Source organism: Melitaea cinxia, chromosome 12 (genome assembly GCF_905220565.1).
Source record: "Melitaea cinxia chromosome 12, ilMelCinx1.1, whole genome shotgun sequence".
In the NCBI taxonomy this organism is placed as follows: domain Eukaryota; kingdom Metazoa; phylum Arthropoda; class Insecta; order Lepidoptera; family Nymphalidae; genus Melitaea; species Melitaea cinxia.
In genome coordinates, this window is record NC_059405.1 from 7,918,137 (window position 1) to 7,933,919 (window position 15,783).

At 33.6% G+C, this 15,783-nt stretch overlaps 1 protein-coding gene across 1 annotated transcript; it reads left to right on the forward strand.

The window, feature by feature from the left end:
- Positions 1–4,932: 4,932 nt before the first annotated feature.
- On the forward strand, positions 4,933–8,257 carry LOC123658510 (60S ribosomal protein L18a). Its single transcript, XM_045593909.1, has 4 exons — positions 4,933–5,034; positions 5,450–5,626; positions 6,316–6,495; positions 8,058–8,257. Exons 1-4 carry the CDS (start codon positions 5,017–5,019, stop codon positions 8,214–8,216), a joined length of 534 nt encoding a protein of 177 aa, XP_045449865.1. The 5' UTR covers positions 4,933–5,016; the 3' UTR covers positions 8,217–8,257.
- Positions 8,258–15,783: the final 7,526 nt, after the last annotated feature.

Here is a 15,783-nt window from a genome sequence, read left to right on the forward strand (position 1 = left end):
GCAAGTTCCTGCTTTAAAGACGTCTAACTCTTTGCTGTAATAAATTGATTTTATTTTTACATTTTTTTAAAAATTAAGTTCCTGTTTTTTTAACTTTTCTCTTAGTTTATGTTTTCTAGGTGTATCAAAGATTGTATCTTGGTTAAGGGCTGATTTAGACTCATCCGGTAGGCCCTAGAACAAAAAATATAACATTAAAATACGTAGTAGTAAGTAGCAGTATGTACTTGATGGTACTCTGCGAAGTCCACGTTTTGTACTGTACATGTCAGCTTTATCAAAATGGTTTGAACAAACCAACTAGATGAGGATGGCTGTCGTTGTAGTTCATTTCGGCTCAGTCGTACAGCAGCTACCCATTCATCTCCTATTAAAATATTCGTTGAAAACCTAAAACCATAATATATTTTGGTAGTAAGATATGAGTAGTTAATTCACAAATTGAAACAGAAACAAACGAGTAAAAAATTCATATTTGACTTGACTTCAATTTAGGAAAAACATAAAAATCACACGATAAAAAAAACACAATAATGTTGTCCACTTTCTGCTTAATTATTTTTCTATGATTGCCTACAATTTACTTACCCGCATTTTGGGCTAATGGAAATAAAAATTACTGGTAACACTCCCTCGGTACGTCATTTCGGGACATCGAAATTATAAGTTCCGAATAACCTCAATATTATTTTGGAATAAAAAGAAATATAAAGTTTTGTATGTACTTACGTGTGATACGATATTTCTTCAGACTTTTTATTCACTTTGGTATTGTTTTTGCACCATTTAATTACATAAGAACGGCATTTTAAAGGCAAAGTTACTGTACAAGGCCCCGTGAGATACTAACGAAAATGAGCGTAGTTTGATGCATATGTGTGCGTGAGCGCGTGTGTTTACTTGAAGGAGCCGAGTTTCGTGGCTTCAGTAACAACAAAGGCCACGCATTATCTATTTTTTTTTTACTTGATCTATGATGCGGTATAACACAACGTAGGTCGACGAAAAAATAGTCAAGTAAAAACGTATTATTAGATATAACTCAAAAAGTAGTTATTAGATCTCAAATAAATTTAAATGGGACCAAATGACATGCACCACCTTTCGATTAAAAAAAATTTGTCGAAATCGGTCCACCCAGTGAAAAGTTCTGAAGTAACATACATTGAAAAAAATACAGTCAAATTGAGAACCTCCTCCTTTTTTGGAAGTTGGTTAAAAATATGCTAAACTGCTGTTAAAATTATGCCAAAATTTTGCTAGGTGCTTTAAAATTATGCCAAAAAACTATTTTAAAATTTTTAAAATAAAACTCAAAATAAAATCATTTTGAATATTTATTATCAATTATTTTACGTTCTAATCTACCGTTTTCAAATAAAATGTTAATTTATTGGTCTTCATCAGCAGCCGATGTACTTGTAGTAGTGGAAGACTCAAGTCTCGTCAAGACTATAACTCTCCATGGTACCTATAGAGCGCAGTACATTATCTGGAACTGTTTAAGACTAACAGCATTTCCCCACTCTCTTTAGGCCGAATCTGATGTATAAAATGGCATTTAAAGTTTTTATTGACAAACGGTTGCGAAGATTAATTTTAACGACATTCATCTGACTGAAACTTTGCCGCGAAGGAGTCTAGCAGTGGATTGCAATAGGCTAAACTGTCTGACTTACTGACTGATTTCTGCGTTAGAAAGTGATATTTATAATAAAGTTAATGCCAATAGAGATAAATCTCCAAAGGTTTATATATTTTAAGTTGCATTTTTGTAATGAATTACTTCATTCCAGAATTCTACGGTGAAAGATCTACATTCCCATATAATGTTTACTATGTTCCTCCATTGAGACATAAGACATAAGCATGTGTTGTAGCTGCATCTACTTTAAATTCTTAGGCAATATCAATTATAAAAGGTTTGATGACTTTTAAAGTTTTTTCTACAATTAGATCGCTCGATCGCGAGATAGATAGATAAATTGCAGTTCTGTTACAAGTTTTAGGGTGAAATCCAAGCAACTTTTACGTAAATTATTTTCCACTATAGACTGAACGTGTTATTCTACATTGCAAATATTTATTTTATATTTAGTATCAGTATTGCAACCGTGCGAAGCCGGGGCGGGTCGCTAGTGTTATTATATTCGCTAGGTGCGAAGTCATTGTGGGGGTAAGCTGAATCGACACAAGCGTACGCAGTGGTTAATTTTTGTACTAAACGACGCTGTTTTTGACTCTGTCGTATACACGTGAATATTTTAATTTTTGTCAATAATAATATTTTAATAAACTATTGTTATTTAAAAAAATTAAAAAATTAGTAAAAAGAATTAGCGGTGTTGTTGTGTCATTTTTTGTACAAATACTAGCAAAAAAGTTAGTATGAATTTTATAAATTTCCAACTACGAAATGGAAAATAAATCAAAGAGAAAAATATAGAATATAAATATATATATATAATATAAATAATATATATATAAAAATGGAAAATAAATCAAAGAAAAAAATATAAATAGCAGCAGTAAGACGGTGAAAGCACCTTTGTGGCACCTAAGTAGTACCATAACCTTAATTTCAGTATTAATAATAACAGCAATTGGAAATTGGTAAATGTTTTTGACACAATAATAATCTAAATTAGTAATTTGAAATCAAAGAGCAACACGGAGGGGAGTAGCCATTGCGTCTGCTGCCGATACAAAATTGTCTGTCATTTTTTGCGGGGGGAAATTACACACATGCACACTTTATCTAATTCCCACACAAAAATAATCGTCTGTCACTACGAAACTCACACATACTAAATTAAAATCACACTTACATTTTTCACACACACATAGATACATTCTGTGTCATTACAGTATAATGACACGCCGCAACTACACTGACAAGTTTCTTACAGCCATGGTTGTAACAACTGTCGATATCCATTATCGATAAATTCAAGTACTCGGTTAGGGAAATAAGGTTTTTAAAGTGATACAAAGGTAAGATGTTATTATAAAAATAGGCTTAATTTATTAAATACTACAAATCAAACATCTTCATGTAAAATAAACGATTATAAAAAGTAAAGATTTGATTGTTTGTTTGTTAGCATTGAATAGACTCCGAAACTACTGGACCGATTCAAAAAATTATTTCACCGTTGAGAAGCTACATAAACCTTGAGCGACATAGGTTATACTATATTTTCAAAAATATTAGGGATCCTTACTAAAACTCCAATAATGTAACCCAAGGGATAAAAAAAATAACCTAAAAAATTCCTTACATTGCGTACGCTGCAAAAACTAATGATAATCTTAATATATATAAATCTCGTGTCACAATGTTTGTCCTCAATGGACTCCTAAACTACTTAACCGATTTTAGTTAAATTTGCACACCGTGTGCAGTTTGATCCAACTTAAAAGATAGGCTATATTTTATTTTGATATATTATGTTATTATTATATTTCAGAAAAAAATAAGGTGATACGAAGTTCGCCAGCTCAGCTAGTAGAAATATATAATGTAGTAAGACTTTGTACAACACATCATTATCTACGATTATTGTATTTGCTCGCAAACGAAAACAAAACTGACTTGAATTACATCGACAAGTAATACAATATACGTAATATATACGCATTATGAAAGGTTACTCTAAAAGTTTAAACGCGACCACATGATAAACATCAGCTTTCTGTTAAATTAAAAATCATCAAAATCGGTTCACCCAGTCAAAAGTTCTGAAGTAACATACATAAAAACATACAGTCGAATTGAGAACCTCCCCTTTTTGGAAGTCAGTTAAAAAGTGTCGCGACAGCCTATGTCTAACTATTATAATTATGTCACAATACGTTTGGTGCAACGTTGTTGTGCCAAACAATGCCAGTCTAAAAACTGTGTGGCGTTAGTGTTGATTTGGTGCCCTCGACTAATCCTTCTATTGTTCGTCAACACTTAAAAGTTAGCGGTATTGATATGATCTGAACAAATTACACTATTTTTTGTGGGCTTCCAGGTTAATCTGTTATTACCATTTTTTTCCATGTATCCCTTAAATTTGGATTTTTAGCAAACCTGCCAAATTTTTATATAAAACATTATGGTGGAAGTTCACATTAAGTAATTCTAGTAAAATGTATTAATACTCATAATACGTGTATTATATTTAATTTAATGCAATTTTATTATATAACTATGTTTATTAAAAAAAGCTAGCAATATAATATTTTAAATAAATCAAAATCTCAAAATGTCTGTGTCCTCTTTTGCCTTTGCCATTTTTATCGATAACCATCTACAAACAAACCGGTAACAACACTATCGCTCGGGGACAGTGACTTCTCGGAAATAGACTCCGATCAGTCGCTCGACCGATCCGCATATTGTATGCGGGCGAGCGGCCTGTGTTGGTAAACAAATCGAGTCAACACGAACGATAATATTTGTAATTTTTAAGTTTAAAAAAGGTTTAAAAGAAGTATACAAGTAATAATGTGATTAAAAAATACTTACGTATGAAAGGTAACGCCATGTTTTAGTAAATTTGACGTGGCAGATCTTTTTTTGCAGTAAAAAACAGAACAATTTGGCATTTTTTGAAGGACGTTGATTCAATCGCGCAACTAGATTTAGTCTAGTGATCAGTGCGGCGGCAACTAGTTTTATTGTTTGCATATGGCCATTTGGCCTTATACCTTGACAGAGGGGAACGCCTGTACATGGCTACTCCCCTCCGTGTTGCTCTTTGTTTGAAATATACAATTTTTTACTTGAGTTTATCAAAATTTAATTAACAAAAAAAAAGTTTATTTTTAGTATCCATATATTGAGTACTAATTAAAATATTTTAAATCTAATTTGTTAAGAAATCCTTAAACGTTTTTAACGTTACAAAAAACGTAACGGGCCTAGATCTGATGAATGATTTTGAAAGTGGCAATATTCGAGACGCCATATTCTTTCCTTTGTGATCCGTATCCGTTGACAGATCTTTTTAGCTAAATTCTCCCAAAATGAAGGCGAAAGGAGAGGTAAGTTGTATAAAAATTAATTGAATTATTGATAGAGGAAATGTATTTTGTTAAATATATTCAAAGTAAAATTGTTTTTAAGTGTGTATTTAATTCAAAAGTGTAAAAATGTTTTTGTTTTCCAATGTGCTTAGTGTGAGTACACGTTGCCGCGGCGTTTTCTAGTGGAAACATTTATCAGTTTTGGTGTAAAATATTGTTTCGTTTTGAAGAATGTTCGTGTACTTTTTAACAATTTTGTGATTATTGTTACTATAATAATCTTAATTTTCATTTTTATAACACACTGAAATTTTTTAGGTTATGTCATGTTTTGTTAATAATTTAAACTAATCTCTGTTTAATTTTCATAAAAATTAATTTGATTAAAACGTCGCTAAGCTTGAAGAGATAATAAAAAAAAAACTTATTGTAGTTAAAGGAATATGAAGTCATCGGGCGCAAGCTCCCTTCGGAGAACGAGCCCAAGCCTCCCCTATACAAAATGAGGATCTTTTCTCCTGATCCGATCGTAGCAAAGTCTCGCTTTTGGTACTTTTTGAGACAGCTGAAGAAGTTTAAGAAGACAACTGGGGAAATTGTTTCCATCAAGGTTTGTGTATTATTATATCACATGCTTAGTTAAGAATATATTAAGTAAAATTATATTTAAGGCATATGTTTGAGATGTGAAAGCAGCATACTTAATCTGTTTGCATTATATGTATGTGGTAAAATTTTCTTGCCTCTCTAATCTGAGATTATCACGTCACTATTCTAGACATACAATCATAATAAAACATTGAAAATTACTAACTAAAAGAACCAAATGTGTATTTTCTATGGTTGGTATATTATTTCATTATTTAGTTTTGGAAAGAAATTAAATGATTTTAGGCATTGTCTGAACTATAAAAAATTGCTATATTTTTAACAGTCTTGTCTTATTCAGTTGTTTTAACTATTTTTTGTCAATTTATATTTGCGCTTTTTTCAACAACAAACATTTTTCCTATTTCATTTTGTATCATGTAAATAAATTTTTGACTAGAAAATTTCATATACTAAAAAAACAATAACATAGATTGTACATTGTATAAATATTACAAAATATTTTAAATTATAAATGACTTTATTTTTTCATGAGATAATTATATATAGTAATGTTTTGATTTGCTAACAGTTTAATTAATTAATATTTGTTAGTGTCCAAATTTATAAAAATACTATAATACTATTTATTTTAATAACACCTAACTAGCAGATTAACATTAACATACAAAATATGCACAAACATTATAGGAAATCCCAGAGAAGAGCCCTGTTAAGATCAAGAACTTCGGTATCTGGTTGCGTTATGAGTCAAGATCGGGTGTTCACAACATGTACAGAGAGTACCGCGACTTGAGTGTCGGAGGAGCGGTGACACAGTGCTACCGAGATATGGGCGCCCGCCACAGAGCACGCGCACATTCCATCCACGTAAATAACCCTTTTTTTATTTTGTTGTTTGTTCATTCAGTTTAACTGAGATAGGACACAACAGGAAATATCATAAATATTAATTCATAAATAATAATAATAATTGTCTGGACGCAATTTCAATAGGTAATTTATCATTTCTGTCTGCTAGTTATATATAGTTCTAATTGTCTGTATTGCTAGTTAGTTTTTACTTTGAAAAACATGTTCTGATTCAATTATATGACTATTAATTATGATAAAATTATTTAATTATTATTGAAGATGTGTTGACGCATTGGTGACAGCACTGGTTTATGGCTGTTGCGCTGTTGGTTGCGGGTTCAATCCCTGCACATGTCAAACATTTGTTTTGGCCATACAGATGACTGCCGTGCCATGGAGAGCATGTTAAGCCGTCAGTCCCGGTTCTTATCATGTACACCTGATAGCGATTGTTACTATTAATTATAGTAGGGAATATATTTGTCAACCTGCATTGGAGCAGCGTGGTGGATTAAGCTCTGATTTTTTCCCTACATGGGGAAAGAGGCCTATGCCCAGTAGTTGGGATATTACAGACTGAAGCTTATTGAAGTAAAACTTCTTTATCCACACTTGACTTAGGGAGCAAACTGGTGAATGACGAGATTGTTACGAGGTGTGATCGGACGAGGCGAACCGAAGTTGAGTAGTTGAGAGTGAAGATATAAAGAGAGACAGTTTACATCTCGTATATTACTGTAGAGGCAAGAGAGAGGTGTGAGCACACATTTCTTTTCTCAAATATACAGACGTACACATAGATGGAGCTAAAGAAGTTTTACTTCAGTCATGTGGTCTAAAGCACACTATTATATTATTTATTAGTATAGTATTTGAAATAAATAATAAATGATTTATAATAAATAAATGATTCACATTCAACGATTCAAACTCAACAATAATTTAAATATTGTTTAAATTATTATATAAGTTTTTGCTACAATTTTACCTTACTGCTGTACTTTTATAAATTACAAAATGAGTTAAATCGGTCAAAGAGTGCTTTAATGTAAAATATTTAGACTTCATTGAGGATTAGGAGATATTATAGGATTGATAATTTTTAGCTGCATGGCTCAGCACTCCATAAGCTGCTACAAATTTTTCTGGATAAGCCATATTCTGCAGTGTCTGTAGTAATTCTATCCTATATCAATCAATCAAGAAGGCAGACTAAAATTTTACAGCACGAAGCTTAAAAACTGTTGCCTCGGCGTAAAATACGCTACCACATGCCCCAATTGCCACAATTTGTAGCATGCCAGATGGCGCACGTCACGATTTGTATGTAAACTATACAACAAACAGTACCTAAGATGAGACCTTTTGATTCAGTAATTTAATATTTATATGATACCACAGACACTTGACAGCTATCATTACTAATAGTAGAAATATATCCGCAATGGAGTAAGGTAGATTAAGCTTTCATTCTTCTCTTACTTGGAGACTTATTCTTATATTCCTTGGACTCTTACTGAGACAATCAAACTATCATGATATCTTTAAAAATATAATGAATCCAATTTAATTTTCAGATCATCAAAGTGGAAGTAATTAAGGCTGCAGCGTGCCGCAGGCCGCAAGTAAAACAGTTCCACAACAGTAGCATCAAGTTCCCTCTGCCCAAGCGTGTCCATCACTACAAGAGGCTCAACAAATTCGCCTACAAGAGACCAAGCACCTACTTCTTGTAATTTTATTGATAAAAATATTACAATAAAATCCATATATTAAATTTGTTATTATTTTTTGTACACCTATTCATAATAAATCATTTAAAGTTTACTAATGAAAAATCTAAAAAAATGGCATCACTAATGGCATAATCACTGCCACTTAAAAGTTGGAGATATAAAATTATAGACCAATTAAAGTGTAGAACTCCATGAATAAATATGCTTTTAAAATTGAATAGGCTCCAAAACTACTGAACTGATTTGAAAAAATCTTTTACTGTTAAGAAGCTTCACTATCCCAAGTGTATCCCAAGTTATATTTTCAAGAAAAAAATTAGGGAGCCTTACTAAAACTCCAATAATGTAACCCAAGGTGTAAAAAAGATATTTAAAATATTCTTTACAAAAATAATAATAAAAAAAAACTTCATTAAAATAACAATATTTAAATTTTCTTTATAATTTTCTTTTTTTTTTTGTAACCTGACGCAAATAGAATGGTTTATGTGTGTATTTTATAATTTTTAATAAAGAATTTTTTGTTAAATACCTATGCGAAGCCGGGGCGGGCTGCTAGTAGTAAATATCTTCCCTGTCTCATTCTTTTATCATTATCATTTCGTTATGAGTAGTCTGTCGATTAAGCCAACTGCTTATTTATTCTCGTTTGTCACTATGTCTTACTCTGTAATTACTTTAGTTCACATATCTCATTGTTTATGTAATTTATTAATTAACTACCCTATGGAAAAAAATCACATAAAACATGGACGAATGCAGACCAAATTCCCATACCGAGATATAAGAATATCAGATCTCATAGACTCATAACCCTATATGAGAATTTGGTTTGCATTTGTCCATGTTCTATGAGATTTTTTTTCCATAGGGTAGTTGCGCCCGCGACTTCGCGTAGAATTTAACAACAAAGCTATTGTTCAGTTCGCAAAGTTATAAAATAAATAAATTTCTAAAATAAAGGTAGCCTAAGTTACTCCTTATTACATCTGCCAGTAAATGTCCCGTCAAAATCGGTCCAGTGGTTTCAGAGATTAGCCGGAACAAACAAGACAGACAAAAATTATAACAAAATGTTATTTTGGTATATGTACCGTGTATACATACATACAAATTTAGTAAAAAGCGGATATTTTAATAAACAAACAGACACTACAATTTTATTTTTTTGTATGTATATAAAATACAAATAAAAATAGAACCTCCACATTTTTAAAAATCTGTAATAAATAGTTTTAGTAAATATTTCTCATACAACTTGCTCATTAATTGAATGATTTATTTTCAAATTAAATTTGGGATACAAGATATTCTTCTGACTTAATCTCTTTGTAGGCCTGCCTTTTTTTAAACAAGCGACCACCGACTTCCAAAAATTTGATCGTGATCTGATGACTTCTTTTTAAGTAATCTTTGATAACGCGTATTTACTTGACTATTTTTTTGTCTACCTACGTTGTGTTACTTGTCGATTTAATTGAAGTCGGTTTTTTTTAGTTCGAGAGCAAACACAATTATAACACAACAATACAGTTTAATGTACACCAATACAGAAATAATACATATCAGATTGATTTTAACAGAGTATCATAAGGTTCAAAGGGCGGCCTTATCGCTGAAAAGCGATCTCTTCCAGACAACCTAGGGGCAGAGGAGATGGTATTGTGTCGGTGTAGGTGTACAAATTGAGAAATAAACGTTATCTATAATATATATAAAAGCGAAAGGTCACTCACTCATCACGAAATCTCCGAAACTATAACACCTACAAACTTGAAATTTGGCAGGTAGGCTCCTTATAGGACGTAGACATCCGCTAAGAACGGATTTTACGAAACTCGACCCCTAAGGGGGTGAAATGGGGGTTGGAAGTTTGTATGAAAGTCCTATGTTTTTGAAGTAAGAGACCTGAAATTTAAAATGTATGCTCTATAGATGGTAAAAAAGTGTCCAAATAATGTATCTTTAGAAATCAACCCCTTTTTGGGGTTGAAACGGGGGATGGTACGTTGACTCACTGATCACGAAATCTCCGAAACTATAACACCTACAAACTTGAAATTTGGCAGGTAGGCTCCTTATAGGACGTAAACATCCGCTAAGAACGGATTTTACGAAACTCGACCCCTAAGGGGGTGAAATAGGGGTTGGAAGTTTGTATGAAAGTCCTATGTTTTTGAAGTAAGAGACCTGAAATTTAAAATGTATGCTCTATAGATGGTAAAAAAGTGTCCAAATAATGTATCTTTAGAAATCAACCCCTTTTTGGGGTTGAAACGGGGGATGGTACGTTGACTCACTGATCACGAAATCTCCGAAACTATAACACCTACAAACTTGAAATTTGGCAGAAAGGCTCCTTATAGGGCGTAGACATCCGCTAAGAACGGATTTTACGAAACTCGACCCCTAAGGGGGTAAAACGGGGGGTTGGAAGTTTGTATGAAAGTCCTATGTTTTAGAAGTAAAAGACTTGAAATTTAAAATGTATGCTCTATAGACGATGAGAAGGCGTCCAAATAATGTATCTTTAGAAATACACCCCTTTTTGGGGTTAAAACGGGGATGGTAGGTTGACTCACTGATCACGAAATCTCCGAAACTATAACACTTAAAAACTTGAAATTTGGCAGGTAGGCTCCTTATAAGACGTAGACATCCGCTAAGAACGGATTTTAAGAGAAACGACCCCTAAGGGGGTAAAACGGGGGTTGGAAGTTTGTGTGAAAGTCCTATGTTTTTTGAAGTAAGAGACTTGAAATTTCAAATGTAAGTTCTATAGATGGTGAAAAGGTGTCCAAATAATGTATCTTTAGAAATCAACCCGTTTTTGGGGTTAAAACGGGGGATAGTAGGTTGGCTCACTGGTCACGAAATCTCCGAAACTATAACACCTACAAACTTGAAATTCGGCAGAAAGGCTCCTTATAGAGCGTAGACATCCGCTAAGAACGAATTTTATGAAATTCGACTCTTAAGGGGGTAAAACGGGGGTTGGAAGTTTGTGTGAAAATCCCATGTTTTTGAAGTAAGAGACTTGAAATTTAAAATGTATACCTTATAGATGATGAGAAGGTGTCCAAATAATGAATCTTTAGAAATCAACTCGCTTTTGGGGTTAAAACGGGGGATGGTAGGTTTACTCACTCATCACGAAATCTCCGAAACTATAACACCTACAAACTTGAAATTTGGCAGATAGGCTCCTTAGAAGGCGTAGACATTCGTTAAGAACGGGTTTTACAAAACTCGACCCCTAAGGGGGTAAAACGGGGGTTGGAAGTTTGTATGAAAGTCCTATGTTTTTGCAGTAAGAGACTTGAAATTTAAAATGTAAGCTCTATAGATGATGAAAAGGTGTCCAAATAATGTATCTTTAGAAATCAACTCCTTTTTGGGGCTAAAACGGGGGATAGTAGGTTGACTCACTTATCGCGAAACCTCCGAAACTATGACACCTAAAAACTTGAAATTTGGCAAATAGGCTCATTATAGGTCGTAGACATCCGCTAAGAACGGATTTTATGAAATTCGATCCCTAAGGGGATAAAACGGGGGTTGGAAATTTGTATGAAAGTCCCATGTTTTTGAAGTAAGAGACTTGAAATTTAAAACGTGTGCTCTATAGATGATGAGAAAGAGTCTAAATAATGTATCTTTAGAAATCAACTCCCTTATGGGGTTAAAACGGGGGATGATAGGTTGACTCGCTCATCACGAAATCTCCGGAACTATAACAGCTACAAACTTGAAATTTGATAGATAATTTCCTTATAGAGTGTAGACATCTTTTAAGAACGAATTTTACGAAACTCGACCCCTAAAGGGGTAAAACGGGGGTTGGAAGTTTGTATGAAAGTCCTATGTTTTTGAAGTAAGATACTTGAAATTTAAAATTTATGCTCTATAGATGGTAAAAAGGTGACCAAATAATGTATCTTTAGAAAGTAACTCCCTTTTGGGGTTAAAACGGGGGATGGTAGATTAACTCACTCATCACGAAATCTCGGGAACTATAACACCTACAAACTTGAAATTTGGCAGGTAGGTTTCTTATAGAGTGTAAACAGCTACGAATTAATTTTACGAAAATCGACCCCTAAGGGGGGATCGATCCAAAAAACGGGGGTCGAAAGTTTGTATGAAAGTCTTATGTTTTTGAAGTAAGAGACTTGAAATGTACAATATATGCTCTATAGATGGTGAGGAGGTGTCCAAAAAATGCATCGTAATCTATATATATATAAAAGAGAAAGGTCACTAACTCACTCATCACGAGAACTGAAAAACCGCTGGATGGTCTATCCATCCAGGTTGGACAAAGATAAAATTTGGCAGGGAGGTATAGTCAGCAGACGTCCGCTAAGAACGGATTTTACGATATTCCACCGCTAAGGAGGTTTAATTGGGGTTGATAGTTTGTATGAAACTTAAACAGCCTGAAAATAAAACTAAAAATGTGGTGTATAGAGGTTTTATAAAAATAACTATTAAATTATACTAAATTGTGCCTTTTAAAAAGTTACTCAGTTTGATAAGCGTTTCGATAAGTGTAATTTGCGTTAAACATTTTAATAGTAATGCATATCTTCATAACCACGCGGACGTAGTCGCGGGTAACAGTTAGTGTATTATAAAACAAAGTCCCCAAAAGTGTATGTGATCGATTCGCTCAAAATCTACTAACGGATTTTCACGCGGTTTCACCATTCGAGAAAGGGCTCCACCATTGGCAAGAGGAAGGTTTACGGAACGGCTAAGCCGATTTTGATGAGAGTTTCACTGGAAGTTTGCCGGGAAAACTTTGTGATACACTAATTTCAACGCGGGCGAAGCCGCGGGCACAGCTAGTTAAATTATATTTATGTTATAATTATATTAATTTCCGGTTAGTTGTTTTCCAGTTTTTTATTTTAACTTTTTCAACATTCATATAACTGAATGTTCGAACAGATAAGATTTCAATTACATTGACATAATTAGATAATTGTGTGGTAAATTGTTGAGCAACAGCATGTTTTAAGATTTAATGACTTCTACGTGACATTGGCGAAATCATCTGTGCTGATTTGGCACTATTGAAAGCCATTAACCCTAAAGAAGAAGAAGAAAGAAGATTTATTGATATTTTCTAATCTACATCAACTAGTATAAAATGTACCTTTAATACGCTCAAGCTGTGTGAGTTTTCTAGTCAGTGACCGCCCTGCTGAAAATTCGAAATAAAAAATGATGATTTGTATGGAGAGTTATTGTAAAGTACTTATTGTGTGTTACAACAGGGATTCCAAAAATTTTATACAATATTTATCTGAGCTATCTGGATCCCAGATAGATCTATCTGGGTTATCTGGCTTCCAGGTAGAGCTATCTTGGCTTTCTAGATCCAGATAAAAATTGTATGAAAATGTTGAAATCCCTGTTTCAAACACAATATTTTACGATAACTTTCCATAGAAATCAATGTTTTTTTCTAATTTCTAAATTTTTTAAATTCTTTTTAACACTAATTTCGGTATCTACGGGAACTGAGCGGAGCAGAAAACATTAACTTAGGTGCCACTGAGCATCAATCCCCATGGATGGTCTGGCCTTTTCGCCGAGGCCAGCCTGTCGCTGGACGGATGTTGCCTGCAGATCCAGGACCCTCCAATTAAAGCGGCTGAAGGCTCTTGCAGGGGTTTTGGTCGGTATTGCACCCCCGCCTTTGTGCTGAAGCCGACATACGGTCTAGGAATGCCTACCCGGGCATCCGGAGGTAGTAGTGGAACTGTGTTATCCCTTAGTCGCCTCTCACGACACCCATGGGAAGAGAGGAGGTGGCTATATTCTTTGATGCCGTGAGCACACAGCACCACAAAGATCAGCCTTGAGTAATAATAATTATGGAAACAAAATACGAGGTGGACACATATCTCTATTCGCATTAAATATTAATAATACCGTTATGTTTTCTTCTTCTTCGTTACTTGGTTTTATTTGATACTAGCTGTGCTCGCGACTTCATCCGCGTGGAATTAAAAAAAATTTTGTTCTGTTCGTAGAATTACAAAATAAATAAATTTCTAAAATAAAATTAGCCTAAGTTACTCCTTATTACATTAGTTATCTGCCATTGAAAGTCCCGTCAAAATCAGTCCAGTCGTTTCAGTGATTTGTTGGAGCATACAGACAGACAGACAGACGAAAATTCTAAAAATTGTTATTTTGGTATATGTACCGTGTATAAATCAATATGCATTTAGTAAAAAGCTGTTACTTTAATATTACAAACAGACACTCCAATTTTATTTATTTGTGTAGATAAGTTTTGTACCCTCTTGGTCTGCACCCACTGATTTTGTCCAATATCGGAATAGCATATTTTTTGCATAGGTGCTTGTCTTACCGATTTCTTCTTCTCTTGAATGTCATGTAAAACTTCCCTTAAATCTTCTTCTGTGTATCTTCTTTTTTCCTTCTTTCTTATCTGCAAAGAACTCATCTTAAACAGAAAAAAAATAAGAAAGAAATTACTTATTTCATTCAAAGTAGAATCGGTATTAACTTGTAGTTATTAGTTTTATGTATTAAACTTATAGAATTAATTTAAGAAATGGACGCGATTTAGTTTTATTATTAATTCCTTTAGGTATAGTTTGCGTCCATTGCGGACGCAAAGTGGAAGTTTTATAAATTCGGTGTAGTAGTTCGCGTCCACCTTATTTTAACTTTTAACTATAAAAAAATAAGCAAATTCATAATTATTATAATTCCTTTTATCATAACCAACGCCTAGAAACAGCTATGTATCCTAAATAGACATAAAACAATAAAAGACTTACCTTCAAACGAACCGCTGCCCACTATTTTCTTCTCATTATTCCGTGCCTTCGCGCTCTCTTGTTGAACAGCCCTCACTAATTATTATTTTTACCCAGGATTGCTTGGACGCCCGGAACTTTTATCTATGCGTGCGTGCCTCTTATACATTGAGGTATTGCCGGTAATTACTTTTCGACTTATTGGTGTCTTAGTATTCTTAATTTCGAGACTTTTCAAAGTGAGATCCGTAAAATGGATGCGAATTGGGCGATGGACGCGAACAGGCGCAATGACCCTATTTGTTGTTATAGCGGCAACAGAAACACATAATTTGTGAAAATTTCCACTGTCTAGCTATCGCCGTTCTTGAGTTACAGCTTAGTGGCAGACATACAGACGGACGAACAGACAGCGAAGTCTTAGTAATACGGTTCCGTTTTTACCCTTTGGGTAAACTACCCTAAAAATAAGGGGATTATTCATTTTATTCCCATGATTATATTACAAAAAGATTCATAAAATGATAAAAATAAATTGCTACCACGTTTGTTCTTGTTTACTATACAAATGATCGCTTACGTTAAGAACGCAACGTTTCAAGCTTCTTGCTCGATATCAGTCAAGGTCGAGGCTGAATTGTAACGTGTTAGTAAAGCAGTATATAATTATTTTTCTTTTGTGTAGTTGTTGTCTGTTGATAGGCCGTATACGCCGTTAGTTGTAGATAGCAGACTGTCAGTACGCTCTGTCGCAGATCATTCAT